General features: G+C 39.5%; 1 protein-coding gene across 6 annotated transcripts in view; it reads left to right on the forward strand.

Annotated features, from left to right (window-relative positions):
• Positions 1 to 18,995, forward strand: part of LOC122887058 (dipeptidyl aminopeptidase-like protein 6) — an 82,247-nt gene that overhangs the window by 47,854 nt on the left and 15,398 nt on the right. For all 6 annotated transcript variants that reach the window (XM_044219895.1, XM_044219896.1, XM_044219897.1 and 3 more), the window contains 6 exons: positions 9,324 to 9,438; positions 11,780 to 11,878; positions 15,834 to 15,928; positions 16,059 to 16,133; positions 16,221 to 16,273; positions 16,725 to 16,806. In XM_044219895.1, the coding sequence (XP_044075830.1) occupies positions 9,324 to 9,438; positions 11,780 to 11,878; positions 15,834 to 15,928; positions 16,059 to 16,133; positions 16,221 to 16,273; positions 16,725 to 16,806 (519 nt within the window). The remainder of the gene's footprint in view (positions 1 to 9,323; positions 9,439 to 11,779; positions 11,879 to 15,833; positions 15,929 to 16,058; positions 16,134 to 16,220; positions 16,274 to 16,724; positions 16,807 to 18,995) is intronic.

The following is an 18,995-nucleotide window of genomic DNA, read 5'->3' on the forward strand; positions in this document are numbered from 1 at the left end:
ACGAGCTCTTTTGAAGGTTGAGAGGAAATCGGATGTCAGACTTGAAAAAGGGAAGCTCACAGAGAGTGAAATGCACCTTTATTCGCTCCACGTGCTTTTCATACGTGACCGGCCTCAACTTTGTTTCTTTTTTCAATGTGCACAGTTTGTACAAACAGCACCATTTCCTGTTGGACGGGGAGCTCGGAAAATATACTCCCACATCACTGACGCCATAGCTTCAACAATGATCTTGCTCGTTGGTAATATCAGTTTCAAATGCGAATTCCTGCCTGTGCGTCTACTCTTTAATGATGCTGAGACGGAGGCAGAGAGACGAAGAAGATATCATAGCACAGGAAGCACCATGCAGCTAAGAAGCACTTCTGAGATTTGAACTTCAGCCCTCTGGACTGCAACATCACTGCTGCTGACAGAGGAGGTTTTATTACAGTTGGGCAATGTGTTGCTCTTTATCCAGCTTGAATCTGAAAGTGAATAAATTCAAGCTATCTTATCTTCTTCCCCATTTAAAAATGCTGCTGTCTTCATTAGGGCAGTCAGGAAATGCTCCCCCATATTCTTTATCTGATCTTTATCTCTTTGGTGAGCCACATTGCAAACGGCCCTCACATTGTTGTTGATCGTGATGCTTTAAAGGCACACAGAACTGCCACCACACAATGTTTTGTTACTCTTACACTCAGTTTGTTGTTTATGATCATATCTCCTCCATTACTGTACTCGCTGCTTTTCAACTTCAGGTCATTGTCTTGTTCAAGGTAGCAGCCACGTTTACTATATCCCATTTCCTACAGCAGGGTAGTGGCACAGTCATTTAAAACACAAGTACCCATCCAGACTGAGGAGATCAAAGGTGACTCATGCAGTATAAAAAAAGACCCGTTATAAAATGGATGAGATAGGTAAACCTACAGCACGTCCAACTTCTACAAAATTCTGCTGCGATTAAATTCAATTCTGATGTTTTGGTGATTTTTTTTTTCCCCCCCTAAAACTTTCATCATGCTGGATCCATTTGGTCTGCACATAATTATTCTGAAAGGATAATGGGCGTCTTATCTTTCCTTTAACTCAAAATGTATTTAATTTTTGATTAAAAAAAAGAGAGAGAGAAAAACAGCAAGGGTTACTTCCAGCTGATCCATTCTTGAGTGGTTCAACTTCAGTCACATTATTGTGCGCTACAGTTGTTCTGATGATTAAAAGATACTGTGCCAGTTTTGTTCAGAGGCAGGCGGTAATTCATATCCTCTGAGAAAACACTTCTTTTCCTCAGACTTGCCTTTTTCCTGTCGATAGAGTCGGCAGGAGTTAACACTGCCTCATTTTTACTTTTCTCTTCTCCCTCCCAGTTTCACAGACTCAGTACGACATGTTATTTATTCTTACAAAGACCAATGAAAAGCAACACAAAGCCCAGAAAATATCTACTGATAACTCCATGTTTTCTCTTTTTTGTCACAATGAATCACATTCCCCCACTTTTATGGATCTCTTCCCGCAGATTTTCACTTCTAATCTCTGAAGCATAGAGATTAAAGATTCCCATCTGTTTTGTGGATTCTTTCAAACAATTAATTTCAGGAATTGTCACCCAGGAAATCGACACACTTTCAATTATGGCAACAGACTAAGCCTCTCCATAGTTACTTTTTAACAAATACACTAAGCCACTTTGCTATTGTTTCCTTTGTTGGGATAACATTACAGGTGAAAATTTGGAGTTGCCAAATCACAGGCTCATGAATGGCTGTGTGTAACCGCTCAGGCTGCAAATGTTAAACAAAGACAATATTCAAGAAAAGAGTAATTTGACATTTGTCAGAATAGCAGGCCCACCACTGGGGTTATTGTTGATGCCAGTGACTCAACGATGACTTCACTAGACAGTGAAATTTCAAGCTTCTCAAACTTGCTTCTGTTTTGGAAGGAAACTCTCAGAAGAGAAACTCTTCATCCATCACCTCCACCTGCTGCCAAATGTTGGAGGACAGAACTTATGCACAAATGAGCAACAGGCTTTGGAAAACATTTTGTTCTCATGCCAAAGTTGAAAATGACATAGCAGTATTATTATGGGATTATTTAGCATAGTGCGTTGTGATCATGTAGCTAATTGTGTTTGTTGGCTCTGCTATAATTGCCGAATTATTCCTATCTATTCTGACAAAGTAAATATTTTTAATGTCTGTTTAGCATCTTTTACCAATTAGCTTTGATCCTGCTGTATTTGTTTTTTTGCGTATGTTTTACTGTAAGTTCTTATAGTATGTGTGTGTTTCTCATTGTTTTTAGCCATGCTGCTGACTTTGGTGACTTTTCCTCCAGCGCCATGTCACCATGAGGTTGACATTTGGGGTTTTTAGTGAAATGACTCAACAACTATTGGATGGATTGCCATGACAAGTTGGTACAGACATTTATTTCCCCCACAGGATGAATTGTTAGGACTTTGGTGATCCCCTGACTTTTCCTCTAGCCCAATTATCAGGTCAAGATTTTTGTTTTGTCCTGTACTTTGTTTTATGACCAAATACTTGCAAAACTAAAGACATTCCCATTAGCTCCAGCTGTACTTACTGTTTAGCATTAATTAGCAAATGTTAGCATGAAACACACTCAACTAAGATGGTGAGCATGGTAAACATTATACCTGCTTAATATCAGCATTGTTAACATTGTCATTGTGAGCATGTTAGCATCATGACATTAGCATTTATCTTAAAGCACAGCTGCGCCTCAGTACAGCCTCACAGAGCTGATAGCATGGCTGTAGACTCTTAGTCTTGTTACATTACTCTTAACTTACTTTTGGCTTTGGCACTGCTGTGTCCACTTTATTACATAAAATGTTCCCGTTTTAAGTCATACTAAAAGACATTCAGGTACATGTGAGAGATTGCCAGCTCCCACTATAGTTTCAAAGCCAAATGTAGATGAGTACACACACACACACACACACACACACACACACACACACACACACACATACATACACACACACTCTAGAGGATATAGGATAGATCCCTTGGAGCTCCTCCCACTCCAGTCTGGTAATGTATCTGTCCTGATAATAAGACGAGTGCGGTACTTATGGTATTTTTAAATGAGGCACGCTGACTGGGTGTAATTTAATTTTAAGATTGTCAACATACAGAATACTGTAGCTGACTGGAAGAATATAAGTGTTGGAGCCATGGAAGAGAAAAAGCATCTCATCTGATTTTGAATAATTTATTCCCAGGTTAAATCAGATAATGGCATAAAAGGCAGCGGTCTAAATCATTTAATATTTTGACTTGTGAAAGAACCACACAATGCACTCGTCTTCTTCTCACTTACCTCACCAATATATCAATGGTGCCATTAGTAATACTACTGCAACCACTGATGCTACCACCACCACCACCATCTCTACTACTACTACTACTATTCATTCAAGAACTAATAAATATTTTTATATTCACAATGGGTTAAATGTGTAGTTACCTGTAGTGAGGAACACAGAGAATTATTATCTGACTCTCCAGATTTCCTCAACTCTATGGTGAGTTTGTCTAGACAACAGCTCGTTGCCTGTGACTTCACTGTTTTAGTTCACTCTCACTGCTCTCATTAACCTTTTTTCCAGCAGCAGCAGGCAGCTGTTTTCTGAAATACACTGATAAACCCACTGTACACTACCTGCTCAGCACCAGACAGCAAACAGACACAGTTAGTAACTAGCTGGTAAACATAATGGAGCATTTAGCACCTTAAGAGCCAGGAGTTGATGGAGACCAAAACAGAGCTAGCAGGAGAGTGAATATATGACTTAGTTGCTTTGTGTCTGCTGAGTGTGTAATTAAGCAACTGTTTGCTAACATGTTCATCATATCAACTTTATAAAGTCATAATATGTAAGGGTTGTGTTTTCAGCTTGTTTTGTGGCCAAAGAATCAATTAATGCTGCTTTAAAGAATTCAAACAGAAAAAAATCTGTAACCCATACAACTTTAGATTTCCCTACAATTAATTGTAATGTGGCTAGAGCTGGACTCCATCTCCTAACACCAAGAAGTTACTAAATTTGAATTAGGAAAGATTGTTGTGTGATTGTCTTTCCGTATTGCTGAGTTTAAGTGCTTCGCTACTTCTTAGCTAGTGATGGTACTGAAAGGCCGAACTTTTTTGCGGTATAACTTGCAGTTAATGATAATGTTCCATAGCTCTTTCATTCCTCTTCTGTTAGATAACTGTACAGAACACCACTTGAGTCAAAGATGGGCTTTAACGTAACTTTGTATAACGTTATTCTCTATTTACACATTATGTGAGCTGCAGCAACTACACTCTCTGTCTCCGCTCTTCTTCTATGCTTTTTCCATTGTCTTCAATGACTCCACTGCAGCAAACTACTGTTTGAGAGAATACATGCCACAATATTATGCCCCATTTAGCATCTTACAGTACTATTCCTCAGTGTTTTTAGTCAGATGTGTTGATCTATGTGATTTGGTTTACAGTACACTCCACAGTCTGTAGAGGTGGCTTGATTCATGCATGTCCTTAATTCACAATGTTGTGCTTCCCTCTACTTATCTGAGGTGATCTCTCCTCAACAAATATGTCTGCAGGTTACAATATCTCATCTAAACAACATTAAGTTTTCTTTGTCTTGCCTCAGTTGAGTGTAACCCGCACACTCCACATTTTCCTAAGCGGACAAAGACAGGCTGGACAGACCGGGACAGGCTGATGCCCTACTATCCATGAACCAAAAGCCAGCTGGCATGAATTCTTAATCTCATTCATGAATGCCCATGATTTATTGATGCTCTTACAGAGTAAAAGTTTACCCCAATGTCCAAGGGCTACTGCTTCATTCTCGAGTTCGACTGTTCTCATGCAGCGACTGCATTACAGTGGAACGAAATATCATGTATCAAGTGTCCGATGTCTTTAGACAACTGAAGTTTGCTTTCGTTTCAACTGTCTATATTCCCTTGTGTCATATTTGGGTGTCCTGAGTTAATTTCATGAGCCCGGGCACATTTCTCACATGACACTCAGCAGTAATATTAGTCCCCACTGTACTGTACAGCAGCCAGCACCATCTTCACTGCAAATCTGACTCAAATGACTCTCTCGGTTCCCTTGGAAACCAGGTGCTCAGAGATCAGGAAAGATCCATTTCACACTTCAGCCGCGAGCAGAGAGACAAAGAGATGGTTAGACAAAGGGAAAGTGGGAGGGAGAGAGGATTAGAGAGTGAGTGGGGAGAATAAAGAAAGCTTGACCTTAAAAGATGCTTCTTATAGCCCCTTTGTCTCCAAATAGAATGAAAATAGTAACAAATGGATTGAAAAAAATGCATTGCTTCTCCACATGGGATTTTTCTACCCTTTTGAGTTGTCGTTACAGAAATGCACAGGGTTTGTTTAAATGTGGTGTCTGTAGAGGAGAGGGTGAAAATGGCTTCACTTCTCATTTATTGATGCAGCTTTTATTGTTATCAGCTGTAAGGCATGCATGCCTGCTCTTCACACAGACTAACAGAAGGAGATAGCTTAATGCAGACAGCCAGTAATATCCCACCATGTCTGAAAACCTCGGCAAAGGTCAAGCACAGATGCACTTTTGCCTCGTTAAGAGCTCTAGTCAGCCGCACAGTTTATGTACTTAAACACGTTGAACATCAGGGAAATCAAAAGTTAGATTCTGTTTGTCTCTTTAGGGTTTTAATTTGCTGGAAACAATGGAGGTGTTGATGATTTTCATATATTTTATATGAGCAAATTCGAGTTTGGAGCTCCCTCTCCATTTGTGGTTGAGTAGGTGGATGATTTCACACAGGGATGAAACAGTCTGCAGGGATAAAGCAATCAGAGCTAAGAGCTAAGACACTTTAATAACAGTCAATTGTACGAGAGAATAGTGCTGTTTTAAAATATATGGAGCTACTTTTGAGTCTAAGTTTTAAATACATGGATTCAGAATGGGAGCAGGTTGTTGTAAAGAAAAACAATGAATTAATTAATTAATAAAAAGCAACAAGCATCTACCTAAATCTAGGTATTTGGCAGATAGATTGTATAAGAAGGTTGAACCAGTGGAGCGTCCTAAAGAATGTACTGATATTGAGTGTTTCATCATAAAAACTCTCCAGAGAGTGTTGACATAATAGCTTAATTTTCAAACTTGCATGATAGTTGCTCCAAATTGTCTGTCACTATTAGAACATTAGATCTTCACTACTTTTACTGATTAAAAAAAATACTACAGTTGAAGCCTTTGGGTTACAAGAAAATGATCAAAACCAGCCTGAAAATGGTGTTAAATTATGGTCTTGTAGAATTTATTTAATAAAATACACAGTGGAGGAGTGTAACTAAGTACTGTATGTAAGCACAATTGTTTTTTTCTTACTTTGCATTCAGCTCTTTTTAGAATCAGTGGATTTTCTGGTTTAAATGAGAGCATTTAAAGCATTTCAGATGTGGTCGGACAACACGTCATATGAACTAATTCTGTTTCACCATAAACTGACCCTCAGACAGATCAACCACCTCTATCTGCCACTAATCGGGGTTTCAAACAGTCTGATTTAGCAGTGAAAGGGTCAATAAAGAATGTAATCTGCAACAGTTTTTCTTCTAGAACATGGAAACTATTCTCAAAACTCTGCTCAGATTAAGCAGTGTTACCTACAGGACAGTTTTCTTCCTACATTTTGAACTGTGACTTCTTTTTGGTGGAAACATATCCATGTAACACCAGAAATTAATTCAGGCAAATAAGGGTAATCAACATAACTCTCAGTTCAAAATCTCAGTGTATGATTTTTCATAAAAAAATCTTGCCTAGCATAGTTTCAAGGCCCAACACTCAAACTCCTAAAGCTTGGTTTTTAATGTTGTACTCTGCAATAGCATTTGTTAATTGAGCAGGGGGTTTAAATAGCAGCGACAGCTGTCCGGATGGCTCTTTTGACCACCGCTTAGCTTGTCACAGGAAGTACAATAAACATCGATTACATCTTTCTCAAGTCGGCGTTATGTATCCAGGAATATTGACAGTGAAGGTTAATGGTCGTATCCATTTCAACTGGATGCTGTTTTATTGGGGATTTAACAGTGAAAAAGGCAAAAGTCCAACAGTATTTGATTGTCGGTTGATTTGATTGTGGAAAAGCTCCCTGACCTCTGATTGAATAATTGGGTGTCTGTTTACAGAAATGCCAAGCACTAGAGGGAAGCTACTCCTGCTCGTCAAGTCATCTGCATTTCCACAGCCTGAATTAGCCCACAGGGCCTGTGGAAGATGTATTTAACATGTGAAAAGTAGGCTGTCTGAAATAATTTTACCTTGTGCCTCTTGTGCTCCAGTACAATGAGTGCTCTGAATTTGGCACGGGTGGGAAAAAATGACTGGAACTTACTCACATGCTTCCCAGGCTGGCATCAAAGTGTCTGGAAATATTCTGCCGAGAGACACTTTTCTCTGTTATGTGGCGTAGATCCAGCTGTCACATTTATAGATCTGTGCCTCTCCGTCAGGTACAGGCTGCACTGAACTGGATACTGGACTGGGCTGCATTTAAATAACTGGCCTGCAGTAAACGGTTTGCCATTTTCAGGGCAGATATACAGAAAAACAAGTAAGCAGATGCAGAAACAAGACCGTTATCTGCATTGCCTGTCAAACCATCTCATTGTTTTATATCTGGCTCGGTGAGAGGTCTGAAGTGATTGTTGATATCAAACGCAAATTCAACAGCATGTCTTTCCTTCCTTGTGGAGTATGATAACACAGGGACATTAATATCTTATGAATCCAGTATACAAGTCCATACACCTTATCGCGAAAACCCTTACCTCTGCAGCAATAAATCAGCTTATTGATGTGCCTGCTGTTTTTCTATGTGTACTCACTGTCTTCAGTATTGATTTGCTTTGCTGTGAGACAAACTGTGCAGACAGTGGGTGCACATGTAGTGGAAGTGCACACACAGGTACACTTTAAAGATTTAAATGGAAAGTAACTTGCAATGTAGCAATTTAAAGTCTTTAAAGATATAAAAAAAGGCCCGGAGTTGAGCCGTCTGTTTCACTTTCACGTGTACATACACCCCTCATTAACTTGTGGATGGTTCACTGAGCTGCTGTATACTGTATAACCACTCACTGTAGGCAGACAGAGACCAGGTCTAATCAGTAACAAGGATATCACCAGCTGGACTATTACGGGTGGCTGGAGCGGTTCACTTTCCTCACCGACTGTGACCAGAGAGATTTGCGCAAATGTATGTGTCTGTCTGTGAACACACAAAGTTGGAGACCATTATTTAGATAGGAATGACACCTGACAGAAACCCTGATTTCTGACCTTAACTCTTCAACTATTATTTGGATATTTCATTCACTCATGAAATGTATCCTCAAACATATATAGTGCTACTCACATGTCAAATGATGGTATGTCAGAGAAGCATAACGTGTCCTGAAAACAACAATATAAGAGACCTAAAGTGACAGTGCCACAAGCCTAGAAATAGAGGGAGTGAGAGACAGCCTGGAGTTGATGAGGTTAACCTACCAGTTATTCCAGAAAACTGTCTTGTTGCTTTGTAATGGACGCAGTATGTCAAGGAGCGGATGATATTGTGTGTTTGTGCAAGGCCCACCAGTTAAATCACACAGTAAAACTCCCCCAAAAAAGGGGCTTCTAGATCAAAAAAGTTTGAGTCTGTGTGTTGCGTATTGGGCAGTCTTCAGAGGCCACCTGATTGCTGCCTCCTGCACTTCTGCTGTTAAAATGTTTTGTGTGTCCTGTGGATTTTTGCAGTATATGTGTTTCGAATAGCGCTGATTAGCCATCTACCATCTGCTGGGCCGTGTGAGGAGAGCAGCTCATTATTCTGCCTGTTCTGTCGGCGTTGAAGCCGTAGCTCCACTCCAGCTATCAGGCAAAGCTGCAGGGATTCTTTGTATGCGAGCTGCGGGGAGCAGCTGGAGGATGCAGTGTTACTGCACACAAGTGGCTGAGTTGTCGGCATCTGTCTGACAGAGAATGAGCTGTCCTCTGGCCAATCTCTGGCTCCAACTGTGACAGTACAACATACGTCTGTCTTATGTTTGATAAGATCAAAACGCTGTGCATCCATTTTGAAATAAAACTCACCACCTGAATCATCGTTCTCATAATACAGTGGAGTAGATCCAGCCTGTGGAGACGAATCATTGTATTTGTTACTTAAATGCTTAAAGGGGGATATTTTTTGCCTCTTTGTATGTGTTTGTGTGCATCAGTGTAATGTAATGTGTAATATTGCTTTTCAGGACCTTGTGGGCAGTGCTCCGCCGCAGAGGAACTGGAAAGGCATAGCCATCGCCCTGCTGGTCATCCTCATCATCTGTTCCCTGATTGTCACCTCTGTCATCCTGCTGACCCCTCGTATGTACAGTGCACACACACATACACACTCACATACACACATGCTATCATTCAGAGAGTGCCTTCCTCCAAGGACGCCAAAGATGCACAATCCTCTTAACTGATTGTTTTCTTATTAGAAAATGCTTAGAAAATATGTAATCTGGATCTACATCAAAGTAACAGCCCAGTATCTTAGAAATTCTGTTCATAGGCTACTGGACGTCAAGTGCACATGTTTAGTGTCAGTGGAGCAAGTTGTGTGCTCTTTATGTAGCATGGCAAAAAGTAAGGGTGTGGAGGTCTGGGTGATGCATGGGCATCTATCTTTGGCCCAAAAAACCTATTTCTCTATCTCTTGTTGCTTCTAGCACTTGAAGCAGTTCTGCATATTTGATGAACTTGATGTACTTGCATGATTCTTGCAATTTTTGGGTTGAATGCACTTATTCTAAGTCGCTTTGGATATAAGCATCAGCTAAATAAATGTAATGTAGGACTTCCGACTTTCATGCAGAAGATGAGTCTCGTCACAGACCTGCAATTAACATTCACCTTTTTACCGACCGTGACCATGATCTTTAACTAACCTTAACCCAAAAAACTCCTGGATCCTCACCAAAAGCAAATCAGTGTTTCTTGAACCATGGCCTAAAGATCCACCAAATTTCATTTAAGTTTTTGAAATAGTCTGCTAACAAACAAATTGGACATAAAACATGATTTCTTTGGCGGAGGTAACGACACGCACACACTATAGGCCTATTTAGCTGTTCTCTGCCTCAGTATACATGTGCTGTACTACAGTCCTCTCAAGTGATTATTTTAACAGTGGAAATTGTTTAGAAATCTGTATCTGGATCTGGATGTGCATCAAAACACACATAGTGCTAGAAAGTCATTGGATACAATGTGCCAGATGTTGCAGATATTGCATATTAGATTCTTGAGAAATGGCGTAAGTGTTGAAAAATGCCCTATTTCACAATCTTGCAAAAAAAAAAAATTTTTTTAAAAACTCCTGGATCCTCATTAAATATGACTCATTGTTCCTCATGGGCCATGTCCTAATGTTACACCAAACTCCATTGAAATTTGTGAAGATTTTTAGATGTCCTGCTTAAAAACTACTGCAACAAAGGGAACAACCTACACAGAGTATTCTCACACACACACCTGTTAAGGTGTTCACTGCACAGTGAATCAGTTTACACATACTCTACACACAGGCCGGGCTTTAAATTCAGTATTGCAAACACAACTCAGATGAAACCTCTTTCTTTCTCCTCTTCTGCTTTTTCTCTCAACACAAGCAGTTATTTTAATTTGATAACCTTGTTTCAGGGGGGCAAGGTTTTACAGATGACATGGTTTCTCCGGTTGGTGATTGTGTACTGGTTTTACACAGGGCTGGGTCTGTTTCACTGGGTAATGGGCCTTTCAACGTGTAATGCCAATAAGTCCTGTTTAATGGAGATGATTATGCAGTAATAGCTCCAGCCATTTATCAGATTGGCACAGCATCAGACATACCATTTGCCTCATGTTAGAAATTTGCTTTCTCCCTTCACTCTGCAGCTTCTTGCCAGACAAGAGAATTTCTCAGTTTTTTCAAGTCAATAAACACTTTTAAAATGTCTGACATGGTATTTACACACTCAGATCTTGCTGCTCAGTCACAACATGAAGCCTGCTGAAGAATCTGTCACCGTACTGTTTTGTACAGTAACACTGGGCTGTCAACCAGTTTGACAACTCGTGTCTAACGGTTGTTTCCTGAGTAAATTTGTAGTAGAAGACAGTTAAAGGGCTCACACACACTTTCTTACATCCACACTAACTCACTTGTGTCCCCTGCTGTCTGCTCCACCTGCAGTTCAGCTGTCAGCTTCAGATCTCATTTTGAGTTTTGGGGATGGGATGGAAGGAGTCGTCCCCCCGCTGCTGAAAAACGAAGCAGGCAGATGTGAACTGATGCTCTCTGATCAATAGTGCAATACCAGGAGCATCTTTCTTGTTTGTACCTTGTTCTAAATTGCTCTACCTACAGTGGGGAATAGTTGTTGGAGGTGCTATCTCCAAAGGTAGAAGAAGAGTATAATATAGTGACATGGTGACAATCTCTGGTATGAGGCTGCAGCCCCCTGAGCGAAGCAACATGCTGACGAAAAAGATTTACTTCAGTTTTTGCTCTGAAACTCACTTGCTTGAAATGCTAATAAATCTCACGAGACTGAACGACACCGTCTTGATGTGCTCTTCAAGAATCTCCACATCCAGACACTTGTAAATATAGATGAGCTGCTGTACGTCGTGTTTCATTTATGCATGTTTATTTATCTTTTGGTGATGCACTTGACAGGTGAAGATGACAGCCTCGCCCTTAAGAAGAAAGTCACTATAGAGGATGTTTTTGGTCCAGACCTTCATATCCATGACCCAGATGCCAGATGGCTCAGCGGTGAGTAAACAGTTTGGCATTTAGCATCTGCCTCTCATGTCAAAACGCAGAACATATCCAGACACATTATGACAGGCATCATTGTTGCTGTCCATGACATACCATCAGCATTCAAATCTGCCTTGAAATGTCCATACAGTTATAGTAGTTGTTGTTTATTGTGTCACCCACATGGGCTTATAAGACACCAAAAATAGTGTTGCATATATAGTACATATACAGTACATATAATATTACATTGCAACCAAAGAACTGTATCTCCTTTCTGAAGCTCTAGAAATAAAATCTGCTGCTGCAAAAAAGATTCCCTTCCTAACTTAACAGACAACACAACCAGCAAACAAGAACAACACAAAAGCCAGACAACCAACAATCAAACATAAAATAGAATTAATAAACACTATTACAAGAGTCATAAAAAACATCAGATGGTAAAGTCTCTGAGGAGAATGAAAGAATGTAGCCTGAGGGCAGTTTGCAGTTCATACCATTTAAAAGGTGCACAATACCTTTAAACTAGTTCTGCTAAAGTTAATATGTGCATATGGGACCTGAGGATAAGTAGTTTTTGGATCATGTACTGTAGGTTTAAATGAGAATAGAGTTGTGAGCTTTAAAAAGCTTTAATAGTAGAGCTTTATACATCACAATGAGCAATAAAAAATATAAAATTCACCCCGTCTTCAGTCTCACTGAAATCACATAACAAACGGCGTCTTTTCTCTGCCATTAAACCTCCCACATTCTATAACTAATGGTAATTTACCCGAATTTAACTGTGAACTGTGATCTTTGTCTTGTTTGAAAAACATTCACAAAATCACAGCTCTGTTGGGATTAATTTTACTATTCCTGTGATTATACTCTTTCTAAAGGGACGCAGACATTATGCAACATTATGTAGATGCGCATAAACTCATTCTGGCTGTGATCTCCGTGGCAGACAAATAAAAACAACCAGTGTTCAAGCTCATTTTGTATGCACTACAAATTCAGCATGTTGTGTACTAGGCGTTCAGTAAGATGGTCTAAATTGAACAGATGTACAGTAGAATGGGTTTGCTGTGGCTTCTGTAACCTTGACAAAGTAGCAAGTAGGAAGCTGCCACCTGAGATCATAAATGTTGGATCCGCTGACTTAGTGCCCTCTGGTGTTTCACAGGAAAAGTGCTTGAAATATTTTTCAGCTTCTGCATGATAAACTGAACCTGTGATACTTCATTCTAAGATGGATAATTGGATTTTATTGTGAACTGTGCAACAGTCTGAACCAGTGGTATTCTATGTTGGTAGCAAGTATAACTACTACTGGTACTAGTACTACTATTAATTAATTACCCTTTTTGATAGAGGTAAGATCCCCAAGTAATTTCTTCTTGTATCCTTATGACTTATTAAAGGATTTAAAAAAAAGCAAACGGAGAGGAAATTTTGAGGTTTTGGTGATTTTCACAATTGTGTGGAAAGGTGTATAAATAGGTCTTTAACATCTGGATTTGACATAGAGGTTGCTTTGGGGTTCTCAGAGTTGATATATAGCCTACTGAGCAGACATTGTTAACCAAGCACTTTCCGTCAGTTGAGTATTGATGTTTTTTCTATTACAAAAAAATCTTAACCAAAGGTCCACTTAATAGCTTTTTTTCATGAGCTTTCAGGCACATCTCAGTCTTTCTATGTAAATAGAGTTTGCTCAGAGCAAACTGAGCTAAAACTAGTAGGTGAACCTTGAGTCTAAAAGGTTCAGTGTTCAGCTCTTTCTTCAGATTTAGCAAACAGGTGATTTTATTGATTTAAAAAAAAATCCCTATTCCTTTGAAGCACTAAACATTATAGATCCAGCTCGTACTGGATAAAATATCTTTTAAATATGTGTTGTAAAATTGTCATGTTGTTCCACTTTGTAGCTTTGTGGAGAAAAGTGCCAGACATATACAGTTATCATCAGTGTTATTTGCCATTATAAAACCTTTTTGTTGTGTCTGAACACATAACACTAGAAAGTGAACAACAATTCAAACTGGTTCAGCGTCTCTCACTATAACCAGAGTGACACATTCATGCACAGACAGTTTATGCATGAATACTCCTCCCGACTTGCATGTATACACTTGAATGCAGCTGTGTCTATAAATAAATTCACATTATCACTCGCACACATGCAAACTTACATCTCCTACTTGTGTGACAGGCACGTTACGACCTTACATCTGTCCTTTTGTTCTACTATGAAGACTGTTCCCCTGATCATTTACATTACAGGCTTATTAACATATAATTAGTTAAGTTCCTGTGTTTCTATGCCCTTCATTCACGACCATGATGAAAACGTCCTCAGCACCTGACGAAACCCTGGCAATCAATTGTGTGACATTGCATCTTGTCAGTTAAGTTAATGCAATCAACTCCCATTTGGTGCTAATGACCTTCTGATAAGAAACCCACTGGGACAATCTCACACTTCAGTAGTCCTCATCAATATTTTGTGGGCTTCATTCACAGCAGTGCGTAATTGAATCCCGTTGCTCTTTGATCACCGCTTGCCTCAGTTTTCTTTGGACTTACCTCTGAGTTTCTCACACAGACTCAGATCCAAAGACAAAGGATTCGACCTTCAGACTGATCTCTAAAACAAAGAACTGCTGCTGTCTGTCTGACGCATTCATATTTTTGAGATATAACAGAATAATATTGTCCCACAATGAAAACGAGTATCAACAAGAAACATCTGTGGCTAAATGTATTCATGAAAATTTACTTTAACAAAAACACCATCTAACTGAGTCACCATCACTTTCCTTTATGACTCCCAGCTCAGACCTTCTCATGAAATTGATGTGGCGTAATTACAGTTTCCATCCTGGACTCAGTATGCAATGACATTTTCAACTCTTGTGTGTGTCCCTTGTCACAAAAAAATGGCAATAAAGTGAAACAGAACAAACTGGGCGGCTCTACAAGATGAACATTTTAACTGTCACAAACAGGTGTTACCAAATTCACTTGGCTAGGGTGTCACGGCCTGAGCCAGGCACTGTAACAATCACATTTCTTTTGCCATTTAAAAAAAATGTTTGTGTTTGAACACAAGATTTGAGAAATTTTGGAGAAAATCTTTGGGTTATAAAATTCAAACTGATGAGGAAAACACACTGGGATAAGCTTCAAATGATAGCAAAACATGCAGCGTCAAATCTTGTACCTTGGTTTTCAAAGCACTGTCTTTTTATTGCTAAGGTAACCAGAGAACGCAATTCTGGCATTTAATGGGATCTTCTCATAAAATATTACACTGCTTTGTTGTTTAGAGAGCAGGGTGACAAGGACAACAGCATTATAACAGTCCATGCTGAGTGCTAGCTTGGACATATCACACACTCACAGCCTTTTGAAAGACTGCTCAATGGGAGATGTTTTGATAATGTAAGTGAAGCCATGAGATAGAGTTAGCACTGAGCAAATTAGCCAGCATTAAACAGAACAGCAAGAGCAACAGCTGCTTGAATTTAGCAGGAATGTTTGCTAGCTTACTGGCAATTTAAACTGTTTTCAGCGAAAATGCTCTAAAAATCAACTGTAAGCCACCTGCTCAGCACCAAACAATGCAGCATCTAGCAGCTAAAGATGTTTGCCAACACATTGGCTATATCAATTATAAACAGCTTGTTTCTGCTGCCAACCAAGTTACCAAATATTAGTTAATGCAGGTTTAAGGGAAATCCTAACGCTACTGCATACAGTGATATTTTAGATAATAGTCAACATTGTGTTTACACCTTCTTTCCACTGCCCAAAAGGTGGCCCAGAAAATCAGTTAGTGTAGGTTTAATAGCAATTTGGCTTACTCAAGATAACTGAAAGGTGAAGGACACTATATAGTAAGGGTAGAAACTCTATGCTGGTACAGTTTCTACTATCTGCCTCTCTTATGGCTGTTTTTATTTGTTATTTACAGACAATGAGCTGCTGTATCGTACAAGGGATGGTGATGTTGTCGAGCTTAATGTTGATACAAAGGAGAGAACTGTTATCGTGCCGAACCAGTTGTTTGTGAGTATCATCTTACTCCAGCATTGTTTTTGTTTTGTTTTTCAATTTACTTCGAGAGCAGTTAGTATACTCTCTACTGCTGCTGTACTGGATGTGTTACGACTGCAAGTTTGTTTTTGATCCCATCCAGGACAGATCCAGAGCCGCCAAGTACCAAGTGTCTCCAGACATGCAACACGTGTTGTTTGCCTTTGAAGTGAAACCGGTGAGAAACCCTCCGAGTGCTACCTCGTGCCGTATAATTTTTCCAGACGTTGTCCTTCTTTAACTGTGATGCTGTCTGTCTCCACAGATCTACCAATACTCCTATGTGGCCAAGTACATTATTTACAGCCTTGTGACACAGTAAGACCCACCTTTTCATTGTCTATCGTTATTAGGTCTTTTTTCTGTCTGCCTTATTCCTGGACAATAATATGCCCTCAGCCTGACCTCATGTAGACAGTCCACTGACGTCAGCCCCATTTACCTGCTTTTGCTGCCACTTTATGGGAATGCATTTAATTTTAATTTAGTTTTGTGTGCTGCATTCAGCCTGGCCTGTTTTTAGCCTTTCATCCATCATGTCTGCTTATTTCCCTACTGTTCTGTATTTGTAGTGAGCTGAGCAAAGTCAGCTTGTGCTAAAAAAAGGATGTGGATGATTGATGAAGCCTAGAGTGAGGGAACAAGCCAAAAAACACATGACTTCCTTGCTCTGACTGTGCATTTGTATTCAGACATACACTGTGCATTTTACATGTAGTGTACATACAGACAAATACGGTATTGATTCTTTAATGTGTTGTCTCCACAGGGAAACTTGGCCTCTGAATCCCCCTGAAGTGCATGATGCTGTCCTGCAGTTTGCTGGATGGGGACCTCGAGGCCAGCAGCTGGTAAGGAGGCCGCACACTCGAGATTACACTCACTGAATACTGGCACACTGGTGGAGATCTGTCAGAATCAGCCTGTCATGGCAGAGGCACAGAGGTGATTTATGGTTTGTCACAGTGGAACAGACAAATGTTGTGGCGATAAGAGGCTTATGTACACTGTAAGGATGACCGCTGTAAGGGTTCCAGGGCGAACTCTCCTTGCTTTGACCTCCATCAATGTCACTGTGAAGCCAAATCATTTTTACTCTCACAACTTTGTAACAACACATGAGCTGGTATGAGCCACAGTGGCAGATGGCATCTCGGTGGCAAAACCCATGGATTGGACAGTCTGGGGTTGCTGGGGGGGGGGCAAACACATGGCACTGACTAGAGTGTGTGTGTGTGTGTGTGTGTGTGTGTGTGTGTGTGTGTGTGTGTGTGTGTGTGTGTGTGTGTGTGTGTGTGTCACCAGCCACATTTGGAGACAGTTTGTCCAATTGGGCAAACGCATTTGGTGTCTTAAATTTGGTTTCATGGCAGCTCCATTTGGCATTTCCATTCATTCATTTTTTTTCTTCGTATATTGGTATGTTGTCTCTATGGCATGAGGAATAAGCTATATTTTTACAAAATAAAATGTTTTTGTAGCGTTGAAAAGCTTAAAGAGTGCGGAAATAGTTATAGAATAATGTCTGCTAAACTATTTTATTTCCAAACTTTCAACCGCGTTCATAATGAGCTGCACAGGAAAATGTGTTAGAATAGTTCAAGTTATTAAACAGTAAATTCAGCAGTAGTAAATTGAACTATTTTTGGTAAACTCACTAAAACATAATTTCAAGTTTTAAATTAATTTCACTGGAGGTCAGATACACGATGTAGCCCAATCTGTAATTGTTTTGATCATGGAAAGTTCAAGTACTGTAGGTTCACATGAGGTGTGATTCAGAGATGAAAAAGAAGCAAAAATGTCTGACTGATTCTAAGTGAACATGAAGATGCATCAGAAAAGATGAATAACTAAGATTTGTTGTCTAGTGTTAGTCCATGTATTAAATGACATGTCAGTCAATTTGGGAGTGAGAGCAGGTTTCAATTTTGTGTTTTGAATTTTGGTAGGCGAATGGCATATTTCATTTGACACAGTACCTCTAACGGCCATAGGCATTATGACACATATCCATCTGGAGCAAAGGAGTAAGTAGTGTTACGTTGTTAGAGAGCCACAATGTCTGCAAAGGGAGTAGGTTGGGATGATTGGGGTGGACAAAATGTGACCGCTTTTTTAAATTTTTTTATTGTTAACCATGATAAAAATGGTGCTTAATATAGTGGTTATTTTAACCAAAACCACAATGTTTCCCTAACCCTTACCAAGTTGTTGTTGTGCCTAAACCTAACCAAACCTTAACCATAACGGTGTCAAATAAGAAAAGATTTGTAGCGGTTTTGGAAAGCGCTGACAAATGTTGTCTTCCTTCTGATAGGGGCGTCAGATCAGAAAAACACATAGCCTTTAGAATATATGTCATTCTGTTCAATAGCTTAATTGGCTTGTGTTCATTATTAAAACAGATTATTCATGTGTTCATTATTAGAACACATTAACGAACCACACCATTGTACTGGGTGGCATGTTCCTTCATTACTATGAACATGGACACTGTAGTTTGTTTTGAGTCGATCCCACATACTGTCCTGCTGCTGTAAATACTCACTAGTGCACCAAATGTGTTTTAATCCACAGCTGAAAATAGTCCTGAAGCAAATGTACTATTTACTCATGTTTAAGTAATGTTGGGTAAAATCTATAGTGCCCTGCTTTTTTTTTTTTGCCCCAAATTATTTAGCATTTTAAAATAATTTTACTTTTTAAAAATTTACATCTTCATTAGAAACCAATGGGCTTGGAGCTGAACTCAGAATGTACTGAGAGTCAACTAAAACACTCTTAGTTTTGGTCTTTTCATGCAATTTGTTGCCAATAAGAAAAATATAGAATAATGGCAGCCATATCCTTTAATGGGCTTAAAAGTGCCATTGACCCAAGTACCTGATAATCTTTTGTTTCATTCTCTGGCCTAATGCAATACTCCAATACAAGGTTTTTACCTTGTTGACTTTAAATTAGTTTGTATTGCAGTGCTTAGACAACAGACAGCCCCGTGTTTCATCAGCTGTTACTTCAAAGCTTTCTCTTCTTCCAT

The sequence above is a fragment of the Siniperca chuatsi genome, linkage group LG13 (genome assembly GCF_020085105.1).
Source record: "Siniperca chuatsi isolate FFG_IHB_CAS linkage group LG13, ASM2008510v1, whole genome shotgun sequence".
Taxonomy (NCBI): Eukaryota; Metazoa; Chordata; class Actinopteri; order Centrarchiformes; family Sinipercidae; genus Siniperca; species Siniperca chuatsi.